This window comes from Falco naumanni, chromosome 9 (genome assembly GCF_017639655.2).
Source record: "Falco naumanni isolate bFalNau1 chromosome 9, bFalNau1.pat, whole genome shotgun sequence".
Lineage (NCBI taxonomy): Eukaryota > Metazoa > Chordata > Aves > Falconiformes > Falconidae > Falco > Falco naumanni.
The window spans coordinates 28,269,384-28,295,816 of NC_054062.1; the positions used below are offsets into that span (position 1 = coordinate 28,269,384).

The following is a 26,433-nucleotide window of genomic DNA, read 5'->3' on the forward strand; positions in this document are numbered from 1 at the left end:
AGCACAAGTGATTTCTTGAAGCTTTAAATCTCATCCTAAATGACCACAGCCCTCCCATGTTAGTGCAAAAACAAACATCAGAGGGCTGCTACTTAAAAAATACATCAGGCTGTAAACTCTTAACAGATTAGGAGTGTTTACCAGAACTGGTTTCTGTGTCACTTGTCCTAGTTTAACTTGCCATGGACTGATTTTTCAGCAGTCAAACAAGTGGTGTCCCCATGGGAAACCCTTAACAAGAGAGGAAACACTCCAGTCTTTTCCACGAACAGTCCGTGTGAGTTTGGCGATACTTCTGTTCAAAAACTGCGTCAGTCAGCAAAGGTGAATACAGCACAACCCTGGTGCCAGTTCTAGATCCAAGATAAGCAGTTTGCAGACAGCATATTTAGCAATGCCGACAGACAAATCAACCTGCATACTGAAACAGGCTGCTTAATGCTGTTCCATCAGCTCTACAGAAAGGTTTATTTTATGAATTTCCCTAATTAATGCCACTACTGCTGCTTTCTTTAAAATCTTAACGCAAGAAACAAGCCCTTACTGTCAACACTATGATACAGTAACATTCAATAGAAGAAGCGATCTGAAGACCCAGCTTCTGTTCCCGGTATCAGACTGGCAAATGGGCCCCAACCACCCTTCATGTTCCTGCTGATAGAAGTACAACTGCTGATACAAATTCAAGAGCTATTAATATAGTCGAAAAAAGAAGCTTTATAACTCCTATCAAGTTATAAAGCAGCACAAGGTTTCACGCTTGTGACTAAATCAGGCACCATATCCTCAAATTCTACACACAAGTTGCTCAGCTTGTCTGGAGCATGAGGAAGAATAAAACTACTTTACACACAGTGCACAGCACAGTGCTTTCAGTCTCTAGGAAAGGGAGAACAAATTGAATGACGGACATTAAAAAATACATGACATCAAGGCTTAAATGTTAACCATCAAAGCGGCATAAGATGCAAAACAGAAGTCAGAAGAACGAAAGGCAGTGAAACAGAGATAGATATCATTACTTCTTTTAAAAGGTGATTGAAAAAGACAGCATTTGATGCAAACCAATCTTTAATATAGTACTCTTGGCTAGATTGAAATATCACATGATTAAAAAGCCTTCTCCCAGCCCCCCGCCATCTTCACTTGTTTGCTGGCGAGGTTAGGGAGTCCGTAACCATACCTGTTGGTGTCCATCTTGCTTTTTACCTGTAGACACTGACCTACAAACAACGTATTTCCCTAGCAGCTATAACATTAAAGCATTGCAGAGATGAAGAAGGTCATGTTACACAGGATTTTGAACTTTTTTCCTAAGCAAAAATGAAATCTTAACATCTTTGGGAATTAAATATTATAAATGTGTTTGAATCAATCAGAATATTATATATTTATCTTTTACTGGCACATAGTTTTCTATCTCCCACAACACTGAAATGTTTAAGTTATGAAGCACTTAGTATTTTGGCAATATCTGTATAACAGAAATTTGCTCTTCCATCAGTTACATTTATTGCGTTAGCAAACAGGAGTCGCTCCTTAAATGAAATTCAGCTTCAGAGTTTTTCTTTGAAATGCTGTCATGAGAGTCAAAGAGACTGACTGTACTTGTTATTTCGTTTTTTATTACTCATTTGCATCACTAGAGTCTGACTATGTTTTTGAAGTTTAATTTACAAGGAAGAAAACTTTGTGTGAGATGGTCCAAGAGATTTCCTGCTGGGAACTCAGTGTTCCAGCTTTGCTCAAGCAGTGTCTGCAAAAGTAAGTACTTCACTGGGCCTTTTTTCATAAACAAGAAGTTTAACAGTCAATATTATTGATGAAAGCATCTACATAATCATCTTGATATTACAAATAGATGTTAGAGAAAACAAATGACATGTGGCATTTCACACATTGATATCATATGCTTAAAAAGATGACATAAAACTCAAAGCATTTTCTCCAGAACTTGTTTCAAAACAGTTAAAATTCTTGTTTGAAAAACAAGGATTATTCAATTTTTTTACTTGGATAATATGTTTTAGCTGGCTAAACTGCTTGGAAAGAGAGACAGCCAGAACATCTTGCACGCAGACCTTCCACAACGCAATCACTTCCCTAATTTCAGAATTATTCATCGAACCACCGAAAGCAAACAAACTAAGACTGTTTCTTAGGGACTCTGGAGTGCCTAATGCTCCAAAAGCTGCGTACCAGGTGATTTACACTTCATAAGGGGAAAACTTAAACAGGTGACTGGAAAGTAGACTCTTTCTCCTGACCTCCCACCACAGTTAAGGAATGACAGAAATGCTTTAATCAGAAAGCTGAAATATGTCCGGGTGAAGCATTTCCTCAGATGTTCCTGTTGTGTTTTTCCTAAGAGAAATACATCTTAGTTAAGTATCCACATGAGCCTCATAATTAATGACATCAGATCAGGGCTAGTGACATTCCCCCCTGCCAAGAGATACATGACTTTTTCAAATACCTGTGAGCATAGAGGTGTCTCTGTAAAACTACTTTCCTCAGAAATTCAGTCATTGCCTTTACTTGAAATCCCAGATATGCTCAAAGCATAAGATTGCTTCAAAGCACTTTTCAAAGACTTCCTTATTACAGAAGCAGGCTGTTCCTTCTACGGGGACTAAAGGCACAGGCTTTTTCATCTGTTTTCCAAATGCCTCTTTCTCATCAACATCTCAATTCCCAGATACAAAGATACAAATAAAATATGTCCAAATCAGCACGGTCATAAAGCTATAGAGTTTCCTGTGGGAGAAAGGGAGGGTGCCAACTTGTGCAGCAGCTTCTCAGCTGCCACTGAAACCTGTTCACACATGATCACAAAGCTTTCTTCTGATGAGAAAACATTTTGATTGTGATCGTAGCATCATTTCAGAGGAGGAGGTTGTGACTTCATGCCTGTGGAGCAAAATCTGAGACCTCCAAACAACTTCTGATTTAAAAGTCACATTCCAGTTCCCCTGACATCAGTGACATGGTCTAAATAATTAATCAAACACACAAAAAGTATCATCATGTTAAATACTGAGAGGCTGGTGTAGCTGGAAGTAAATGCAAGTCATTTCATTTCACTTATCACTGGGCAACAGGGAGCTCAGAGATTTGCAGAACTGATGAGCCAGCGAGTTCCTGTACTTTAGCTAACTGCTGTACAGTGCCCATGGGCCAGCCCCGGGCGATGCACCGCAGCATCCCAGAGGGTAGCAGAGAGAGAGGAGCCTGCACTATCTTGTTAGGAGCACCCAGTAGCAAGAGAGCACTGCTGAAAAGATGTTGTATAACAGTAACATCTCTTGCTCCTCATCACCTTGCAAAGCCTCAGCCCAGATGGAACCCACTGACAACGCAGTGTCTCAAAAAATGGTCAATCACCCTGGAAGATACCCTATTAAGTCACAGCAGTTTAATGTCAGAGGTTGTCAAACTAATAAAACTGCTATGTTAAATGTTTCAATTGGCTTTTTTTCTTTTTTTCTTTTTTTTTCCAAGTGAAGCAGCTTATTTTCCCTGCCTGTTGACAGGTAAATCTGAGACTCACCAAACACTACAAGTGGTATTTGGTAAAAGGTCAATTTTGTCACAACAAAGGGCAAAGTTAGTATAGTAAACGCACTACCGGTTTTTGTTTCCCCTCACACACACACACAGAGTGTAAGCTAGCAATTAGGCTGTTCTCATGGTAAAACACTGTTTTAAAAAGATAGTGCTTCTGTGATGTTATTTCATATTATGAAATGTTGATATGGATGAAAGCTCTGTTAACTTCGCTTGTTCAAGTTGTTCACTCTCATCCCTATTATGCTTTTGTCTTTAATATCATATGGTCAGTAACTTGCAAATTTCTGGAATGTAAATATTTACTTAAGTAACTTGCAGACTGATGTAATCAGTCAGCTTCAATGGCCTCACAGATCATTTTAAGCTATAGTGTTTAATTTTGCAATCTGATCCCAAGGCATTCTGCTGCCTACTAGAAGCATTTGCCAAGGTCTCATTACTATAGAAAAAGACAACAGTTTTTATCTGATTGGAGTATTTTTTTCCAGGTACATTTGCCTCCCATGTTGATCCCCCCCCCCCCCCCCCCCCAAAACCCAAACCAAAACAAGTACTGTGGAATACAGGTAGTACACACATTTCCCTGTGGAATAAGACATTGCACACATCCCCTTACAGTAAGTCAAATAAAACTTTTAAAAAAGGTTTCGGCTGAAGTTCAAACAATGTTATCTTGTAACTGTTACGCTGAAGAGGTTAAAAAACCATAGGGACAATGATTTCCAATACATATACTTCTATATATTCCTTGTTTAATTAACATGTCATAGCTGCTTGCCTCTCCTGGGGGAGTCATGAATGTTGGGTTCCTCTTCAGACTAGTACTAACCTCCATGCTGGCATCCACATGTGGATGTGTCTGGCTAACATCAAGCAGCTAAACTTCCAAAGTTCAATTTTTTAATGAGGTAATTAAATATAAACACAATTTCTGTGATGATTTTTTTTTTCACCAGTCATTTACTCCAGAACATAAACCTGGATATCACCGGTGTACAAGGGAGGAAAAAGCTTTTTTGTACAGCAACACACACTGTTATTTTTCAGAAAATAAAACCATATCGCTCCATTGCCAGCTGCTTTTAAGGTAATTCACTCCTGTCAAATGCTCTCTTCCACACTTCTATCCTCTAATCAATTGAATCCATAGGAGGTTGCATGAGGACATATTGCAAGCCAAGAACCTTTCAACTGTCTTATCTGACTACACCCGAAGTTGTTAAGGTCACTGAGGGGAGGATTAGTATTTGGGGATTTGCACAGAGCCTGTGCAATCATTTTTGGCGTTGCTTTGAGGCATTAACATATGTCAGAGCAGAAATACTATTCAAGGGCTATTGACCACAGATGACAAGGAAAGAACATTTAAATCTTCCTGATTAGTCACGCACAGAAACATAGCTAGATGGCTGTCTCCAAACATGCACAGAATTACCCACTTTCTATGAGGTCTCCAAGATGATGAAGTATACCTGCTCATAAGGTACAATACTTTAAGGACATCCAAAATGGTCACACTGTTCAACATACTGAAGCATTTTGTCTAACATGCTGTCTCTCCTTTATACACTTCTTTTTTTGGCCAGAATTTTCTGTTTTCTCCAATCTGATGTGAAACAGTATTAGCAATATAGGACTCCTTTTTATAAGCAAAACACAAAACAGTTGGAAATGAACTGAAAAAGCTGGTCTTTCAGTTAAAATTCAAAAAACTATCTGTGTTCCCTGATAAGTTTCAGAATTCACCTTTCAGCAGCAATCTGAAAGCACATTGAGGCTTTAGTGCACAGCAAGAAAGGTACAATTTGACATTTTCATGTTATAAAATAAGCTCAAACTTGCTCCTCAGAATATTCCTTATTCTCAGATCATTCAAATACAAAACAATGTTGTAACACTTACACAAAATGCGTTCTAAGTCCCCCTAACAGAAGACACTATACAAAACCAGTAAACATCTCCAAGGAAAAAAGGTTCAACTTGATTCATCAATACAACTATCTAGAAATATTACATCCAGCAACCTCAGAAACAAATTCTTCCTTAGTGAATCTGACCTCATACATTTTCTTCAGTCTTGCAGGACCTCCACTTCTGCCTAATGAATTTTTCAATGGAAGTATTCTTTATATTGATTAAAAGAGAAAAATTATATAAAACTCCTGTGAAATGTTAGTGTGCAGCAATGGATGAACAGGTTACATTAGACATCAGTGCTTATAAACTAATACTTCATCCCAGAATGCCAACGCAAGAAACAAAATCCTGCTGACTGCTTGTGTGCATGGGTGGTGTCATTGTAGCAGGAAAAAAGATCTAGAGGACTAGGACTTTGCTAGAATATAGTCCAGCAAGGCCCTGTTCTAAACTTTTTATGAAGCTTGGCTAAATGGGATAAAAACTGGTCCTCAGTGCCAAGACTGAAGGTTCCAGGCAGTGTCTCAGCACCATCTCTTGGGGATTTTTGCTGTCGCTGAAGAGACATCAGCTGGCTTCGCTGAGACTCAAGTAGGCATGTTTTAATAAAGTGTTTTTATTTTTATTCTCTCACAGCACTAATCAAGATTTATTTCAAGAACATTCAAGTACTTGCATTATCTGTGGAAAATTAGCCTATTACCGAAAAATCATCTCAAAAATATCCTGCTCGCTTTTCTCACTTTAACTCCAGAAAGCTACCCTCGCTTCATGAGCTGTCTGATCAAATGGTGTCACTGTTCCTCCTTTTTCTCTTTTGCCAAAGTGAAAAGCTTGACCTATATGAAGTAGCATCCTCATATTTTCCTTCCAGATGCCTTCATTATCTCTGTAATTGGAGTGCCATGAGGATGGCAAAAGAAAAAGCTTTCTCCCCAGACGAGCTGAAGTTAAGCAAGGAATGGTCTTTTCAAGATGAGGCTTCACCATTGGAAACGATGGGGCAGCTTGACCCAAGTGTGGCATAGGCTATTTTCTAAGAATTACACCTCACAGCACGACATGCTTGAAAGGAACTGTTCAAAGACAATGGCGTTGCTATACAAGGCACTTGCAGGACTCAGGTGATACACCAGAAATAGAACCGTTTCTTACTACGGACGAGTTTCCTGGTGGGAAAACGAAACACCAAAGAAGTGAGGCCTTAAGAAGTCTTAAAGTCTGTTATTAAAATTATAAGGATCTAAGCTTATTCTTTTGGGAAAAGAAAACTTCATTTTAAGTATCAGAAGTTTTCAATGTATAGGAGAGACTGATACTAAACTGGGTTGTCCTGTTTCAGCTAGTTTCAGAAGCTAGATTTACTCAGATGACTTCCAGAAAAAACAGCTTTTCCTATAGCCTCGATAGCTCGCCGACACTAATGAAATTTTAGGCAAATTGGCAATACAGTTCAAGTACAGAGCATTCCTGAATGCCATAGTGGCTTGACTAGACTGAGAGATTACTTCCTAGTTAGTTGCACTGATAACTAAACTGAAATTTACCAGAGTAATTGAAATAAACTTAAGTGTTTGTAAGTAGTTTGTTAAGGCAGTCGCTTGTTATTTACCCACAAAGTCAGAAAGAAGCACAAGTTATTTGAAACTATGAAATCTTATATTTGATAGGGAGAATAACAAACACTATCAATCTACAATTTCAGAGATGTCAAATGGCTAAAGATATTTCTCTTACTTTCCACACATTTGAATCAGTAAAGAAATCATATATGCAACAATCAAGTAATTCAGCATCCTTCTAATCCTGCATTTACCTTGCAAATGTTTTTCGGTTAAATAAGAACTATAAGGCCATTTGATGATTTAATGGTAAGCAATCAAACTGTCATTCAAGGCAACATGATGGCATACGAATTTCACTGCAGGCAAGTACCAGGTTATACACACTGGAAGGAACAATCGAGCTAAACAGGCACGTGCTCATGGGTTCTAAAATTAACTGAAACTGTTCAGAAAGAAAACATGTTAAGGGTCAAGATGAACAGCTGACAGAACATCTGCTAAAAATGGAAAAAAAAAAGTTAAAATAAAGAATATGTATTCCAAGTAGTGCCCCACAGTTTAAGACTGTTATATGACTTCATCTTGTATATTTACTGTCTCTAGCTATAAGACTTCTGTAAAATAAGCAACTTGCTCCTGTATCAGATAAGAATCTTCTCTTTCATGGCTACTGAAGAGCAGTGATCAGTCCAGATATCTGGACTACAGATAGCAGAAAACAGGAGAACTGGAGAAGGACAAAGGGGCGTAAAGTATAAAATCCTACCTGTGAAGAGATTAAGTGACATTGCATTCATTTTTATTTAGAATTACCTGTTCATCAGCTGGATTTTACATTTTTCTACCAGAAAAAAAGAGGGAAGAGAGAAAGTGGCAATACCAAGTATAAGCTAATGAAAAGGAAATTTAAGTTCTCAACTCACACAGAAGATGAAAACAAAAAGTTGAACCAATGGAAGAGCTCAATGATTTGTGAATGAGGCTCACTGACACTTTCAACTTAGAAAGAACAAAACATTAATCTTTTTTTGCTAAGGACAAGATATAGAAGAGTATAGAGGTACAACTCCATTTTACAGTCTGGAAACTAGAGAATGAGCTTAGTATGAGAACCAGATCTTACGAGTCAGGATCTACAGAACTATGATAATGAACTATGCTTTACCCTTATGAAGAGACATTTCATGCTTGGACAATCCCTTATGAGTCAGTGAGAACTAAGGTGACCCACAGCATCGTTGTTCACATTCAAGCTATAGTCACATAAAAATTAAAGGAAAATACTTCTACTAAAGAAATGACTGATGACCATTTTTATATTTATTTGCTTTTTTTATTTTTAAAGGTACCCCTTTTGTTATTAAAGCTAAACTGCAAAGGGTATTTAAAGTAAGGTTTTTTTCCTCTCAAGAAAAACAATTTTAATCGCTTGTTTGTGTCAATCAATCAGTTTAGGTTTTTTTTCTTCAACCAAATAAAAGGCGCTACAGAGAAGCAGTCCAAGAAAAAAGCTAACAAAAAAGCACTTTTAACTGTTAAATCATGGAATCATTTCTGAAGGACAGTAAGGTCGTGGATATACTATCAAAAATGAGTAGAAGTTATCTGGCTATATGAGCAAAATATTGCTGCCTCTACTGACCAACTGATTGTGGCTGATGAACCAGTATGGCTTGGAGGAAGCTAGAAAAGAAAAATAAATCTGACTGGATGTTGATAGGGAACCAAAGATTTTTTGTGGTCAGGCCAATACCAAACCTCAAAATGCAATCTTGTAAACAAGATAATCTTCCTGTGGTGCTAAACACTTCATATGTGCAAAACAGATTGCTAAGGAACTCTTTAAATGGAATAACATCATGGGGTTATAGTTATGATGGCCGAAACACCAAAACATGGTAATAATCGAAATAATCCAATAGTCTAGACTAAAAACAATGTTGTATAGTTGGCAGTTATTCAAGAAAATAAAAAAGCTATAAGAGCAAGAAGTTAGGGTAAATGATCAATTACTGGGATTGTATTGCTTCATCCATGGCAAGAGCAGGTCATTGTAAAAGTTAATTTCAGCTCGTTCTGAAAGATGACCAGTACTGTTCTTCAAACAACGCAAAATCCTATGAAACACAGTCATGGCCTGTGACTTCAGTAAATGCTACACTGATGAAACCAAAAGTGTTTTAAACATTTACTCAGTCACTGATAAGCTGAAACCCTACTATATAAAAGTAGCTGTTTAGTTGAGCAGAACTAGATAGCTTGAATAAAATATGAAATGTCTACCTGAGAGTGGGTGGTCACTTCTAATAGCAGATTATAATTATTTATGGATATTATAATCCTGAAAGAACATGATGCTTATAAATTACTTTAGAAGAGTAAATAGAAAACAGGTAAAATCACACAAGTGATGAAAAACATATTCCTCCACAGAGTGCCAACACCTTAATTTTGTCCCTTCGCAGAACCTCTTTTTGGATCCTTTTAAAGAATTTAAGGCTATATAGGTTTTGATGTGTTTTTTTTTTTTTTTCCTTCCTACTCAAAGTTATGGTAGGTATACTGGCCACCTGAAAAAAGCAACTTAAACCATTCCACACAGAATTAGTTCTTACTGCACAACACTTCCAAGGACATTTAAGAAAAAAAAAAATAAATTCAGACACAAGTTTTCTTGAACAGCATTTCAGGTTTAATGAAGTCAGAACTGGAAACCATCAGAAGAATTTATACAACTACATACAGACTTTGGATGGTAATGTGCCCTAACTAGGAAATATAAACAGTTTTTTTCAAGATTATTTAGCTGTTCTTGATCTTAGCCGTCGCTTGATGATTAGATGATCACTTTCCTTTTTTTCTTCTACAAAGATCTAAAAAAGTCAATATATTGAGTTACTCAGTATTTCTTTAGAGACAAATGACATGCAATTCTAGATCCACAAAACCAACATGTTTCTTCCCAGAAGCTGTTTCCAGGATGAAATTTGCCTATTGCCTTTTAGTCTGAGGTCTCCAGGATGGTCAGATGATTTTAGTGCATCATAATAAGCGACAAATACTGGGAACATATAAAATTCCCGTTTTGCTGAAACTAACACCAAAATCCCAAGAAATATGTGATGTGAGAGCAGGTCTCACTTCTGATCTCTAACACTCATTTGGTGAAACAAGAAGTGTTCAGAAAACATTTTTAGCTTTAACTCCTTTAGCTTTCTCTGACATTGCCAGGATTCAGCCTTTCACTTTTCCTTTCATTTCCATTTTAGCTGCGTTTGCTCTGTATTTCTGTCATTTTCCTCAACCTCCTATGAGCAGCTTTTTGGTTTCTGCTGCTCCCATTAATACAATTTACAGAAAAATCAAATATCTCAGTATGGGCAAACGCTCTCCATAGCAAAGGGAAGAAAGGATTGAACAGAAAGAAGAATACATTTTCAAGAGAGCAAGAGTATGCTCAGCACTATAGTTACGGTCAAAACCTTAAAGTTGGATTTCAGAAACAAAACATCGAGCCATGGCCTATAAGACTCTTTACAGGCTGGCTTAGACAGGGCAACATAATTTAAGCACACCCAGAAGGCTATCTAAACTGTGCTTGGAAAAGCATGGATGCATCCACATCTTAAAGTAGCTGGAATGTTAGCTGGTCATAAATGGAATTGGAAATTACCTTAGGTGCTCACTTGCCCTGTGAAGTTAATTGTACATACAGACCTTTAACTTCAGTGTTTCAATCACGCTATTCAAAAACTGTGGATCCCTTAACAGTCTCTATTTATATTCTTTCTTTACGCTACACTTAAATGAACACCAGCTATTGGAAAAACAAATTAAGAAACTGCTGTAGTAAAAGTAAGCCTCCACATACCACAATTAAGATATTTATGAATCCAAATGTAGAGATATCTCTGTGATTGCTGTACCACCTATACAGTAAGTCAGTAGCCAAACACAGAGAAGATAGGTGAGAAAACAGAAAAAATGAAGTAAAACAGCAGGAAGACAAGACCAAAAGGCATGATTAAGTAGAATCAAGAAACAAGTCAGTACTTTCAAACCTCTTCTGCAACATGATTAGACCTTCAGGTTTGTTCTGTCGCCTAAATAGTTTATTTTAAGCCAAGATTACAGAAATAGATTACAGTGGACAGAACAGTAACCTGTAATCACTTACCGGAGAACCAGAGATATCAAGAGGGCAGGAAATGTCAGTTGAATACAGCTTTCTCTTAACTCGTTTTGGCTTGAGCTCCTTTTCTTTGACACTTTCTGGTTCTGCAGACTTGGGAGAGCTTATTGTAGCTATCAGCTGCTTTGCTAGAAGAAAAATTTTACTGTAAGTCAATGTGTTACTGGTTTTGTGAGCCTCAAAATTAATGAATAATGAAAGAAAGCTGTTCCATTTTTATACTTTTTTAATAAAGATGTAGCCTGAAGTTTAAATATAAAAAAATCAGAAGTTGTATTTGACTACCACAGTTTTCTACAGCTTCAGATGCAAAAGCTTAAAGGACACATTTCAATAGCACATTAAAAATCAATTAGGATTCAGACTTCACTGGAAGTTAAACACTTCAACAGGATTTGAACAACAGGCTTAACTGCTTTGTGCTGACAGAAGCACAAGAGTAGAGCCAGTTTCTCTAGGTATTTGTATAGTATTATCAAGCTAGTACTAACTCTATAAAGAAATGAATGTATGCATATTATGAGCTAGAAGGAAAGAAGAAATCCCAAACAATACTAAGTTATGTGAAAGCGGAAAAAATAGAGGACACGGTAACAAAAGGTTACAAACTAGAACTCATTTGCTCAAATTAACTATTTTCAGGGTGAAACCGAGTAGTCTGAATTTGGCTTCTATTGATATTGATATGTTGTCCTCATAGAGCCAATCTGACAAACCTGGGAAATTTAAAAACATCACTATCATCTTCTAGACTATCTTACAGCAGATAAGCAAGACGTACTCTGTAGCACATCGAGTTTTAAAGTTGGTACAAAGATCTTAATTTTAACTGTCCACAGTGAATAGTGACTGACCTTGTTTTAACCAACGAAATAACAGCATTTTTTAGAATTTATCACTGGTGATTCCTTGTGCCCTCTGCTAATTTTTTTTTTTTTTTAAACCATATTAACTCAGAGATCATGTCTTACTGTAGGAAATAATAAAAATACATTCTTCAGTGCAACCTCCTAGCAGTTAATCTTCCCAAGGCTATGCTTAAACTTAATGAAATCCATTAATTGCTTCATAGTCAGTTTATTGAAGTCTTCCAAATATTTTCATGAGACACCAGCTTTCAGATTCTGTATAACTAATCTTCACCTCCCACATATATACATCAAAAAGCACTAATACAGTTTCCACAGAAACAAAGTGGGGCAGGGGAGGGGAAGAGGGATTACTTATAGAACAAGGTAAGATTTGGAGTTTGGATTCAGCTCTTGATTTTTCTTAGAGCAGTAGGGCAAGTTTCTGAAATTGTCTTTAACTGTTGGACTGTAAGCAAGAACAAAAGTAACTCAGACATTTTGAGCTTAACAGTTATCATTGCTTTTATAATAAATTTATATGCACATATTCCACACTGTGTCCTTTCACTCCATTTGGTTTACCTTTCACACTGAACCTAAACTTTAGAATGTGTGGTCCTTGCAATCAAGACAGCCTTTTACTACTCTGCAAGATTCAATATAGCAGGCCTCAGTTCAGCCTCCATTATTTCAAATGAAATAACAACTTAACAAAGCAGACATGTCCTTTAACAACATATATATTAATAGATTACTGTAGAAAAAGGCCATTCTACAGTGCCCAGAGAACATGGAATAAGCCTTATTTATTCTGTACAAACCTTTAGAGTGAATAATAGTTGGAGAACTTTGGAAAAAATCTCCAATTTTTTGTAGAGTTCCATCTTTCTTTTTGGCTGAATTTTTACTTGAAGTGGATTCTTGCTTTAAGTCTTTTCTAAACGACTGTGTAGTAGACATCTGCACAGAAATACAAGATCATAATTTAAGTTGAAAACTGAATTGTCAATTTCAATTGACAGCTGAAAATCAAACTTCAGGTTTAATTCCATTTTAGTTGACTTCAGTGTTATTTTCAAGCTGACATTTTGAGCTTTGCTTCTGACACCTCAGTCCATTATACTAATGATACTACCACAGCAAGTAGACTACACCATTTTATAGCCAGAAGAAAAAAAATTGACAAAGTTTCATAGAATATATTTAAGGGTGTCAGTAATACAGGAAACAAATAGTTTCTTTAAAAAAGAAAAAAGTAGATTCAAAGTTGTAGAGTATTTTGTTTATATCAAGAAAAGCTCGTCTAATCAAACAGGAGGAAACTGATGGGGAAATAAATCTACTACCTACCCAGCTTACTATTAAGGCCTAAAAATCATCTTTTCATAACTGTCATGCCTATAGATAACACAAACCTCAGTTTTACTTCAAAGGCACTGCCTTTAACATCAACTGTACTAACAGTATGTTCAAACTAGTCTTCACAGCTTTTCAATATGCAACATCATTCCCTTTGAATCATTGCACACTGCAGCTACTACACATTCTTGGCAAATAGACTTACTCTCTTCGGTTAACTAATAGAGTTTAGTAGGAAGACAACATCAGTGTTTAAGAATCCTTATCTATATACTTGATTAAAATAAGATACTGCTACATAAAAATGTTTGCTCCTTTCACAAGTCCACCTTTACAGAAAAGGTCAAATTAACTTCAAAAACAGAACAAAACCGCACCATTTTCTTATTGCTTGTAGAAGGTGAATTAGTCATAGCAGATTTTTCATTTTTCTTGTTCTCATTTTTCACAAAATCCTAAGAAAATAAACATGACAGACTTAAACTAGGATTCTTCCAGAAAGGACAATATTTATATTACAGAAGGAAAAGCAATTACACTTGTTTAAATGCAACAACTAACAGTGGGAAGGCATTGGCTAATACTGAAGAGGTAACTATTGAGACGTGAATTAAATGCAAAACAAACTTGTAGAAAGGAACTAGAAATACCTGTAGTCAAACCATTCTGACACATACGATTCTTCTCTCCATAATTTCCTATACTTTTGGCTTTAAGAGATTTGACAAGCAAACACAGAAATCAAAATTAACTTAATTCTAAATGTAAATTCTGATTTATGTTGACAACTACAAAAAGCGGTTGGAGCACAGTACCGTTTTAAGCTGTCAATAAAAGACTTCTTCTGTCTTGTGAAGGGATGCCAAGAGATTTCAGATAACTGATAGCCATACCGACCGATAAGTGTCAGAAAAGAGTAAAGAGGTTTTTGTTCCTTGTTTATTTAGAAGGGAGTCTCTGCAGAAGATTTGATTTTGTTTGTTTCTAAAAAAAAAAGGCAAGCATTCTTTTGGCTTTGGAGGGTTTTTTTAGTGTTTTTGTTTTTTTTTTTAATAAATTTGAGATGAGCAGTATATGGTTATTTTTTGCACCACAGGTTTCCCCTCAATCCTTACTTTTACCACTGAAAATGGGATTTTCAGTTTGAGGAAATTAAAAAAATAACTTGTGTCTTCAGTAGCCTTGTGACAGTTAAAGTTACTGATTCATTTCATAATCTATTTCTGTTTGGCACATGTAACATGAAAATAATATTTAAGAATAACATTCAGGTGAATAAAACTGCAATAAGATAGTTTTAAATTTAGTTCCATGTTATTTAAAGTTACTTAGCTAAATATCATTCCATAAGGGTATGAACACAGAAGACTACACTATGAAAGGATTTAAATGAATTAGTAAAACTGTCTTCTCTAAAAACATGGATAACTACATTAGATGAAATATATTTATCTGTAGATAAGGTTTGGTACTTTCAATGCGTTCAGAAGGGTGGTTATTTTTACACCTACTTTTCCAGCAGCCTGAGGGAATACTACTCAAAGGAAATCAGTTCAACACAAGTTTCAATCAACTTTGGAGCTTATTCCAGAGTGAAGTGTTGATTTCCAGATTAATAAGCTTGCACAGTTTTTAATAGTTACTTTTGCAATCCAGGTTTAACAAAATGAGTTTACTGAAGTACTGTTGAACACTATTTCTCTTAACTCTTTTACTAAGAGATTAAAAAGACATATTACTTGGGAACACTTGAGTGAGAAATGTTAGAAAAGCATCAGATACTTAACTCTCCAGCTGAGACAAGTTCACTCACTGAAAGAAATCACTTACCACCTAGCCAAATCATCCACAGGTCACCTCCCCCATACTCATCTGTCAGCTTCAAAAGTGCTTAGAAGTCTAGAGAGTCATAAGCCCCACAAGTAGGATTACAAGTATTTAAGTATCACCAAAATGTGGTCTTAGGGTTTCATAGTCTTTGTGTCTTAGAGATAGCTGTGTTGGTGCTAACGCTGATAAAAGCCAGAGGAAAGGGATATGCAGTTCAGGTAGAAGCAATGAAGATTTTTAGCACCTTGAACTGCTGTGGAGCCCTAGTCTCGCATATAAACACCACAGCACATTAAGGCAGCTGGAGCATATTACCTAACACAATTAAATCAAAGAGGAATTAAATTAAAAAAGAATTAAGGTCTACAGAAAACAGGGAGGTTCTGGTGTAATCAGGGGCAAAAGGCCAGAGTCTGGATAAATTAAGGTCTAGGACTGACTTCAACACAGGCCAGAGATCCACCGGGGAGGGGCACGCAGAAGGGGGGAGGTTTAAATATACCCTAGACACGTCCTTAGGATGTCAACTCAGAATCAGAAGATAAGGACAGGTTTTTAACAAATGAGCAGGGTAATACATTGAAGAACTGCACAACATATTTTGTCAGTTAGTCTAGGTCATACCTTATCCATCTCTTCGCTCTTCCTTTTCTTTCTTGGCCTCAGCATTTTAACTGTAACTGGTAAAGTGCTGCCCTGGTGCTTCACCTCCATCTTGTTGGGTTGCAGAGGTGTGAACTGGATTTCCATTTCTGGTTTTGGGAACCGACTGGTTTTTCCATCTTCTGTGGACACTTCAGAAGAGTCAAGGACAACTTCTGAATGGTCCTACGAGCATATGGAAATTTTAAGAAAACAAGTTTTGAAATAGCTATCAGCTAAGTACTATAATACTTACCCATCCCCAGGGTATCGCAATGCAAGCATTCCATTTTCCAGCTGTTAGTTTTCAGAACACTCCAAAGTGAAGAAATCTATTTCAACTACAGTAGAGTTTAACTCTCATTTTCTAATACTTTTTTGTCACATTTTAGAAAGTTAACATGTCTATCTATGATCACAGTACTTAAAGTTTTCCTTGCTGAACTTAGCCTGATACTTTGTTTCCAAGTCATCTTCCTCAAGGGCAGTCAGTTAGTCACAGTTTTCACAGCTAACAGTAGTAGAATTGACATGATTTTCTTCATCTTAACTCTGCTGCTCCTTAGGAACTCGGCAGTAACAGCAGCTTTTGAGAGAAAAGCATAATCTTTCTCTGGCTTATCTTTAGGGAGCACTCTCTTCCCCTTCTACACTAAAGAAGTTAACTGTGTAAGTAACAGGGTCCAACAGACAAGCTACAAGCCAAATGCAACCTATGAGAGACTTCATCACTATCTGTTCTTTGGAAGAGCAGCAGGCATTCAGGCAGCACATTTGCCCACACGCTGAATGAAGACTTTGCGTTGCACCTCCTTACAGCCAAACTGCAAGAACTGCACAGTGAGGGTGGGATCGCAAGCCCAGTTTGCACAACTATTCTTCACCAGCAGCATTTCACCTTCCAGCCAACCCTGTCCTCCTTCCCAAAACCATCAAGACAGAGCTGTGGTCTCCTCCGCTCCTGCATCTCCATGGCAGCAGTTCAGCTGCTGGCTAGTGCACAAAAATCAATTCAGTAGCTGTTTGAATGAAACATGGCAGATAGGCTGCTGGGACTGGTAGTGATAAGAAATGGCAGATGGCTGCTACTGCTGCTGCTAGTAGGGTCCCAAGCAAACTAGGTGCTGTTGCTTCTTACACTGGTTCACCCTGAAGGGTACCTCCCTTTTCTCAAAAAGGAAAATAATCAAAGCTTATGGAAAGCCAAAAAGTAGTCACCTTCTTCAACCGGCTCTGCTGGGACTCTGAGCGGGAATATCAGCACCACTGTATTCCCAGGAATGGAGCTGGTCAATAGAAACACTTTTTCTTTATAACTGCTACTTCATGAGAGTTTGCAATCAAAGTTACATAGGAATGGTTAGTGTCATTAGCTAACAAAGCTACACAAAGGAATCCTATAGCAATCCTACATTTGGGAGAAAGCAAATCTAATTTGCCCTGCTGTTACTCCTCCATTTAAAAGGTGGGTTTGGTTTTGTTTTTTCTTCCCCCTCAGGGAAGGATCAGCCACTTCATAAGCATCCGTAAGAGGTAAGTTTTCAAGAGCACACAGTTGAAGTCAGATACAATTATTCACATGGTTATGTTATACAGCTTTTATTTCTACCAAAGGCACTAAATCAGGTGATTTAATCATCAAGGCATTCGCAGAATAAAACTTTAGAATTCTTCAGGCAACATTTTCTTCCATATTCTTCATTTAGCAAAATTCATACAATTGCATAAAATTTTCAAATTTCAAGTTTTATATCAACTTTACTTAATGAGAAGGCACTGCTAGGACATCAAGATAATGAATAATTCTCTTTAATTCCCTCATATCTTACTGGAATACTTTCTCCAGCTATAGGATTAGTCTTGCTTTGTTTTTCCATAAACTGTAAATATTTAGAACGAGTAAAGATTATGCTAGACCATAAACCTCACAAAATTTTGAGTTTTCAAAAGTTACAGTATAAAAAGCTCAAGTGCAGACACCTAATGAACTCCTGGGCTAGAAGGCAAAACAGGTTTACGTCAGTAACACCTATTCATGACATGATCATAAGATGTGCTCTGCTGGGTCTCACCAACAGTCCACCTGGTTCAATATCCTGCCTCCAAGAGTGGCAAAGGGAGATGCTATCTGGGGATAACACATGTGATCCCAGCCACCCTGTCAACTGCTCCCTCCATACACTCCCAGCACTCTCAGCTGTTGCATTGGACATGTCAGAGGGAAAAACCTCTACTTAATCCTCAGAGTATCCATTTACAAAAATATTTATCGATTTTTACTACAAATTTTTTTAACCCCTGCTGAAAGTACCCATCTCCATCACCTCCAGATCATTAGCTGCTTCATATAGGAATATGTTATTTTAACTGTTTTAAAGTTATCTCTTAATAGTTTCATCAAGTGCTTCCAAGTTCTTGCAAGATTTTAGAAAGACAGTACTACCTTCTGTTTACCTGCCACAACCATGATTTTCTAAGCCTCAGCTCCATAACCCTCTAGTAGCTTAACCTCTCCCAATCGATGCCACCTTCTTGGCCTCTCCTCACAAGGCAGGCAATACACATCACCTTGATCACTTTAGTTTTTCTTTATTTCCACTATGTGGTTCCTGAGAACTTTCCCCCAAAACTTTACCCCATTCACTTCAATACCAACATAACAGTTTCTTACATGATAATCCTGTTAGCAGCCTCTCCTTATTAATATCATCAAGTATTGTTACTATCGGCTTGAGGTAAATACTCCACCAACTATTAACAACAATTCTTCTCTATAACTGATTTCATAGCAAAAAACTAATTTTATCGTGCTCTCTTAGCTGCTATGAACAAAGCTGTATAAAGCAGTAACCTTTCCGAGAGCTATTCTGCCCTCCCTCATACATCACAAGCTTTATCGATACAGCACTAGCTAAACTGATGAAGTAGAAAGAAACAAGCCAGAAAGTCTTATTTGGCAGTAGACAGGAAAGAGATTAAAAGATGCATTTTGGCATTCAGTCCAGTTCTGCAGGAAGAGGAGAACCAAGTCATCTAGCAGCTGGGGAGGGACTACCAGGAAACCCATGTTCAGCCCTGTTTGTCATTATTTAGCAACAGAGCCACACAGCATTAATTCAGTTTAGCAGGAGGCCTACCTCATTAAATACTGTTCATATAGCACACAAAGGTTCAGTCAGAATCAGGAGCCTCAGTACAGTTGCAAGCCTTTTAATTTTAGTTTGGAAAATATGCAAAGTTGATCTTTTCTTTGTGTAAACTTCGAATATTGTTTTGAAGTGGGATGCAAGATACTGTTCTTGTGATGGCCAGTATGGGCTGGCAGCTGTAGTTAGAGGCATCCCTACTACCATACTATAGGTGATGATACGAAAGTTGTTTGAGCAGAAATCCCGTTAACACTGACGTAACACTACTAACTTTATGTCTTCAAATCTCTAGAACCTGGATTAGTTAACTAGTTTTTCTTTCAGGTATAGAAGTTCTAGAATACCACCTCTCTATACACTATATTAACTAACGTACCTTTTTTCTGAGAGCAAGAGCAAAAGAGGGAGAGAAAGAGTGAACAAGAACTCACAACTGGAGATACAGTTCAAGTACTAAGAACTATGAAAACTAATTGGGAGGTTCCCAGTGTTGCTGAAATATATACTGAGAAAATAACAAAATGAGGAAGTTATGACAACATATCATTAATACATACTTCCTATAAATATGAACAAACATACCTCTTTGTTTACAGACTGATCTATTTTATCTTGTTCTTCTTCAGGTAAAGGTACTTCTGCCAAAGACTGAACGCTTTTATGGTTAATGTGCTTTTTCAGTTCCTTTATAATGTCATCTTTCTCAGCCAGCTGTTTTCTTAGCTCTTCTACATCAGTTTCCTTATCCTAATAAACATAGCAAAAATTACCACAGATTACAAGATTAGCAAAATAAATTAATATATACACGAGCATCATTACAATTACTTGGTAGCATCAGTTATAGAATTGCAGGCTAAAGCAACCAGCTATCCCAACAGAAAGCCAATAGTTTCATGTATGAGTGGCCACTATTTAAAGTGAAGACAAGTCATATAACAGCCTGGGAAGATGTAATGCAGTTTTTTTTTACTCTACATATGTAAAGTTATAAGAAGTTCACCTCCCACCTCAGTGCTGTGGAAAAGGCAGCAAATGTGATAGTTGTTTCCGATTTCCAGTCCAACTTTGCAATACAAGTATCAAATAGACTAGAGTGTTTATTCGGACCACTAAGTATTTTGAAGCTTCAGTTAGTTACAAAGTTCAGCTTCAAACATACATAAATAAACCTTTTTTTGTTTTTAAATTAGCTGCAAATGGTTTCAATATAAGTGTTTAAGAAATAAAAAATAGAGCAAAAATGCAAAAAGAAGTATAGTGTTTTGCAGAATTAATGAATTAAAAAAAAATTACACAGGAACAAGAAAGAGATACAGATGACCTTTCCTGAATCCTTTAGTGTAGCCTGCTTCAGTTCTGCTATTTCTTTATCTTTTTGTGTGTTGTCAGAAGCCAAAGTTTTGAGTTGTACTTCTAAAGCTTCTACTAATTTATCTCTGTCTTCACGCCACTTTTGAAGATTGCTGTCCTTTTCTACCAGCTGTGCAGCAAGTCTTTCCTAAATGAGGAAAAAATGGGTTAGAATTGAACATCACTTCTACACACTATCTGAACTACTCTAAGAGTTTGGTTTTGCATAGTTAGTACTATTTTATGGCCTTAGTAAACTTGAGAGCCTGTGTAGATCTTAAACCTCACATAGAGCTAGTTTCACTACAAATATGCAAAAGCAAACCATGCTTGAATTAGAAAATCTGTATCTATAGGTATAGTCTTTATGAAAATAATTTTTGGTAAGAATAATCATTCCTGTTTGCTTGCTCTGTGATTTTATTACTAACAAGTCTCAGATAGTCACAGACAAAGTAAAAGCAGTCCCAAGCTCCTAACACCCTCCTGTACCGATTGTAGGTCCAGAAAGTCATGACAAACAAGTTCTAGACTCAAATATAGGTTTAGATTTTACAGATTCATATACTAATTTCATATACTTAAGAAATTACAACCTTGATGCAATCCAGTGAACAGGCAAGTTATCTACCTCGTTATTAACTATCAGTCACTCTACTCTGAAAGCAATATGGGAGCAAAACCACTACCAATTTTGACCAAGTATTTTTACTCTGTATCTGGAAAGAAGCTATTTTTTTTGTCAACTTCTTGCTTTTTCCTTTTCCTTCTAAAGCCTTATAGCTTAAGCAACAAATCTTGTTCAAAATATGTTTTCTTAGCTTCATTAAGTAGCAATTCATTTAAGTGTAGGTTACTTACTGGTGTTTTACACACACTGTGAAGTCTAAAGACTTCATAGAGTGGTGGTGGTGGTGATAGAATTGAAAGGAACAGGCACATTAACTTCCATTATGTACTAAGCTTTTTCATTTTTTGACCCTTCTATTCTTCCCTTTTCATATTGAGAAGACCTCATTTGAGCTTTGCCACATGATAAAGTGAGGGGACTTTGACAAAGGCCAGCTTCCCTCAAGCACCCATGCTGTTAACACTTGACACGAGACTTGTTCTGTACTGAAAACACTAGAGGACTCAGCAGAGGCCTCCAGGCACTTACAATTTCTGCTTGTTGTTTTATGTAACGTTCTCTATCCTCTGCAAATTTTCTCATTTCTCTGTTGCGATGGCTCTCAACTTCTTTTAGTTGGCTTATGAGCCCCTTTTTTTCCTCCAGCCACTTCTTTCTATCATTCTGATACTTTGCCTCATTTTCCTATTTTAATGAAACCAGAAATAAAAACATAGAGATTAAGCAAAGACTCAGACAAAATCTTAAAATCTTACCATCAAATGGATTCATCTCAGAAAAATAACAGAAATAGCATAGATTTACTCGAGCATACTCCCAAGTGCAAGTGTTACATTCTCATTTGTTCTTCTCTATTGGAAAAAAACAACAACTTTCAGCACTTCTTATTCAGCCTGGCACGTTTTCACGGAAGAATTTTTTTCTTCTAGAAATGCTCTGGGTAAGTTACAAACACTATAAAAGTCACTCTAAGAGTAACAGTAAAGACAGCCTTTTAACTTAGAAATTGCTAATCTTTATGTCGCCTTACAGGTAGAAAACTTATATCTGCTTCAAGAATGAAGGAGAAAGAATGCAGTATAGTTTGAATGATGGGTATAGACAGTGTGTACCTAAGAACATCACTTCACAGCAACTTTGCCTCCTTTTCTATCACAATCAAATCTCTTGTCAGACACTCTCCCACATAAAACAGAAGGCATCTTAAAAACTGCTTGGAAAAAAAGTCTACTTTCTAATCCAAGGAGAATTAAGAGGCAAGTTCTCAACCTAGCAGGAAAGGCTTACAAGTCATACAGCAAGCACAAGACCTTGAAAGAATCTGCTTTAGTTGCCCAAGCAACTGACAGGAAAGAGGCTCAAAATGGCTATCAGGAATTGGGCTGGTTAAGACAATTCTAAGAGGAGCCCACCTACAGAAGCACTGCCCGCGGTACCCAGATGTAGGGAAAGGGCCTCAGTGATGCCATCCAGTACAAAGATACTGCTGCCACACTTCGCTGCACTGGTGCACTGCAGCTTTTAGACGGGGCTTCCTTTACTACTGTTAACAACTTGCCATATCATGCTGCAGCTCTTTAAAGTTAGCACCACAAGAAAATTTAGACTCCTAAATGAAAGTTATAGCTTTGAAGCTAAGAATGAATTATGTCACCATATTTTACCTTCAGTTCTTTTTGCAGCTTTATTAATTCCTCATTTTCAGTTATGTTTTTATCCTCATTTTTGCTCATCTTTTGCTGCCAGTCACTATTGCTCTGGTTATTCAGCTCTCCATATTTCTGCTTCCATGCTTCCAGTTCTAGTCAGTACACAAAATGAAGTTACATAGAATAGAGTTACAAATGCATATTTGACCACATTCACATCCTCCTACTAAAGTTACATGGATTTATCAGCTATGACCACAAAGGGACAGAAGCCTTTAATGTTAGAAGTTTGTGATGTACTACATGAAACTAATGCCTAAATACCAGTCAACCAATAAAAACAGAAACGTAAAGCAGACATCACAATACATCCAAAACAATTTTGCCTCCCTGCTCCCTTTTCATGGAGAAATTACCCAGAACTAATCTGTTGGTCTCTTCTAATTTGGTCTCAAGCACTTGATCTTGTTCAGTCTGAGTCAGTTCTTGTTCTTCTAATGTAATCCGCATATCTTCAATTACTTTTTCCTTTGCACGCAGATCTGAGGATTTGAAAATAAATTTACAGTTGAGCACCCTCCAAGTTCCCACCATTCTCTCCCAAAGTGCCTTCAGTACAAATCATTTCCCCATTCCCTGAAATCAAAAGCTCTATTAAAAAGAAATAGAGTATCTCTATTCAACTATTCATATCCAAAATTGTTGATTGATTTTCTTCAGCCTGATTTAGGTGAGCATTTCGGTGTTAACGTCAGTCAGATTATGACTTGTATTGTATAAAAACTAAAAATTTTGCAGTTAAACAATGATTATCAAACCTGCAGAAACTGTTATGGTGCTAGTTCATGTTTCAGTGTTTGGTTTTGTTAGAATGACCAACAGAAGTGGCAAATAAATACCAACATTTAATAAGTTTACACTAATACAGCAAATCCACACCTCCTCAGAGGCTTATGTTTGTTTTTCTGAGACTGTTTCATTGCTTTCAAATATACTTGCTAGTAACGACTCACAAAAATTAGTTCCAGACTGTAACATTTTGATGTCCAAGTTGGAGTTTCTCAGTATTTTAAAATACAAATCTATAAAGCTCTCCAAATTAGTTAACAGTATAACAACTCATTATGTTGCCATTTCACACCAAAAAACCAGAACAGTAATGGTTTTTTTCTGACCTTTGCATGCTTTCTCATACTGCTTGGATATTTCTTCCAACTTCTCATTATTCAATTGCTCCTAAATATCACATTGAAAAGCAAATTAAAGAAAGCATGTTCAAAGAAACAAATATACATGCTAGAAATGAGCAGCTTTTCATTTTGAGCTTTAGTAAGTAACGAATGAAGTATTTAAGACAAACAGAATAAGTTTTTCATATAGTATAAAGGAGCATTCAAGCTGATTAAGAAAAAAGTTTAAGAGGAAGACATTACTACTAACATATCTAAGTGTTGCTAATCAGAATATCAGCAGGTATTAAGTATGTATTTACTGGGCAGATTATTTAAAATGATTTGACGATGTCATGCAGTGAAAAGTTTTTAAACAACTTTTGTTCATCCACTAAAACTAGTTTCAGCTGGCTACTCTTGTTTTTACCCAATTTCTGTAAGCTTTCTCCTGTTGCTTGGAAAACTTCCCTCATGAATGGATTAATGAAAAAAATTAAGAGCAAGTAAAATTTAAAAACCTAGAATACCTTTTTAAGTTGTAGGATTGTGCGCTGTTTGATCTCTAATTCTTCACTAAATTGGTTTTTAATTCTCTGAAGCTCATTAACTTTGTTCCTCAGGGATTTCTCCTCAGATCGCATTGTACATACCTGTAACAATTCACAAAGACAGCAAGCAAAGCCAACATTTAGCCTTTTACAATCTCCGTAAGCTAACAAAATACTTTGAGTCAAATTTTGGCAAGCACCTTAGCTGAATTTCAGGGACTGGAGGTGCACTATACTGTATATCCTTCCTAGGTAAGGATTTTCACCATATAATTATTACATTTAGCAGGGGGATAAAAACCAAACCACCACCAAACCAAACCACCCACCAGGAAATAGCCTAATTAAGCTGCAGTGTCAGTTGTCCTTTTTAAAAACAAAACCGAAATCAAACAAACAAACAAAAAAAGAAACATACAAAAGAATGTTTTCTGACATGTGATCCCATCTGCTCCTTGCTACTTGTCAAAGATAGGATTGATTATACACTGAATGTTGACTAGGAAAAGGTCCTCACTGCTAGGCTCCTAGGTAAGACACTAATACTTTAAGATGTAACTTTCAAGCCCAAACTCTTGCGGTAGTTTTTTGGGTTTTAAAGTCTTGTTGAGATCCCATGAGGTTCTAAGAAATCCTACTGCTTGATAACTAAATGCTAACAACTAACTAGTAAAAATTATCCCATTTTTTCATTTCTTCTTCCCAACCTTAATAGAAAACATAGCTAAGATTTTAAAGCCTCTAAAAGTTAGTACTTTTCTGATTAACCCATCTTTTCCTCCTAGAGATCAGTACTTTCTACAAGTCTGAAATCTGAGGCCTTGTAGTCAGCACAAATAACAATGTAAGGCTACTGTTATTATAAATATTCTAAAGTCCTTCTCCATAAGCAGATTAGCCATAGTTTTCAAACCTTTTTCAAGTGTATTAATAAATTTTACACCCCACCCCACCCCAATATTTCTACCAATCCATGTTTTGACATCTGATCTTATCTTTAGCTTACAGCTTCAATGGCAACGTAACTTAAGATTCACTGTAACTCTAAATGTATCACTCCAAATAGCTTTATTATGAATCACTTTTAATATTGATAGCTTGAGATTTGTGAAAAACAGGCTTTAGTAACACAACCCCAAGCATAAATTTGCAGAAGAAATATTTGGACTATGGTTACCAACCTCTGTTTCTACTTGCTGAATTTGTTTCTTGGCATCATAAAATTTCTCTTTCATATCTGTATATTCTTCCTCTTTCCTCTGCAAATCTTTTTTCAAACTTTGTACAAGGGCAGAGCTCTCAGAAAGTTCTTTATGTAACCTTGTGTTAGAAATTAAGAGACATAAATAACATTAGTGTTACGCATCTCAAAGAAGTAGCTTTTACACATTAATTCAGGCTCTCTGACTGTTGTTTTTATTCATTAATAGCATCTCAGATCTGTCAGACCAATGACAAACTTTGTAATTTTACTTTTGGATATCAGCTTCTTATTATATGATCCTGAAGTTACAAACCACTTAAATTTACTTCTCAACACTGCAGGTTTTTTAATTTCATTTTTTTAAGCACAGTAGAGCAACCATTTTTATCATTACATATCCTTATAAAGTAACAAAAGGAACAAGGTTAATATCAAGTAAGTTTAAATTTGATACCTTCATTCCAGACCTTGTATGTATCAAAGTAAATAATAATCAAAAGAAAATGGAAAACCAGTAACACTGCAACAAGTGCTGCTGTTACAAGTGCTACAAAGTAATTAAAAAGTTTGATGGGTTTATTTTAAAATGGTTATATTTATTTAAAACTTTTACAGTAAGACATCTTGGATTTTTACTTTAACTAAAAAAAAATATTTTTTAGATTCTGTAGCTAACACCACAAAACACGGCCTCACAAAAGGAAAACCATTCAAAACCACAAGCAGAGTCAGGGATCTCCAGACCTCCATGCTAAAACATACTTTAGAACATACGCAGGTACACACAGATATGGCACTGAA

At 36.5% G+C, this 26,433-nt stretch overlaps 1 protein-coding gene across 1 annotated transcript in view; it reads right to left on the reverse strand.

The window, feature by feature from the left end:
• Positions 1-9,721: 9,721 nt before the first annotated feature.
• KIF20B (kinesin family member 20B) overlaps positions 9,722-26,433 on the reverse strand; it is a 43,302-nt gene continuing 26,590 nt past the window's right edge. Inside the window, exons 21-33 of the mRNA XM_040606490.1 lie at positions 25,610-25,748; positions 24,408-24,530; positions 23,884-23,944; positions 23,125-23,250; positions 22,724-22,860; positions 21,588-21,743; positions 20,400-20,576; positions 19,658-19,822; positions 15,909-16,112; positions 13,832-13,909; positions 12,917-13,055; positions 11,230-11,372; positions 9,722-9,925 (exon numbers count right to left, since the gene is read on the reverse strand). Of these exons, the coding sequence (XP_040462424.1) occupies positions 9,851-9,925; positions 11,230-11,372; positions 12,917-13,055; positions 13,832-13,909; positions 15,909-16,112; positions 19,658-19,822; positions 20,400-20,576; positions 21,588-21,743; positions 22,724-22,860; positions 23,125-23,250; positions 23,884-23,944; positions 24,408-24,530; positions 25,610-25,748 (1,723 nt within the window). The 3' untranslated portion in view covers positions 9,722-9,850. The remainder of the gene's footprint in view (positions 9,926-11,229; positions 11,373-12,916; positions 13,056-13,831; positions 13,910-15,908; positions 16,113-19,657; positions 19,823-20,399; positions 20,577-21,587; positions 21,744-22,723; positions 22,861-23,124; positions 23,251-23,883; positions 23,945-24,407; positions 24,531-25,609; positions 25,749-26,433) is intronic.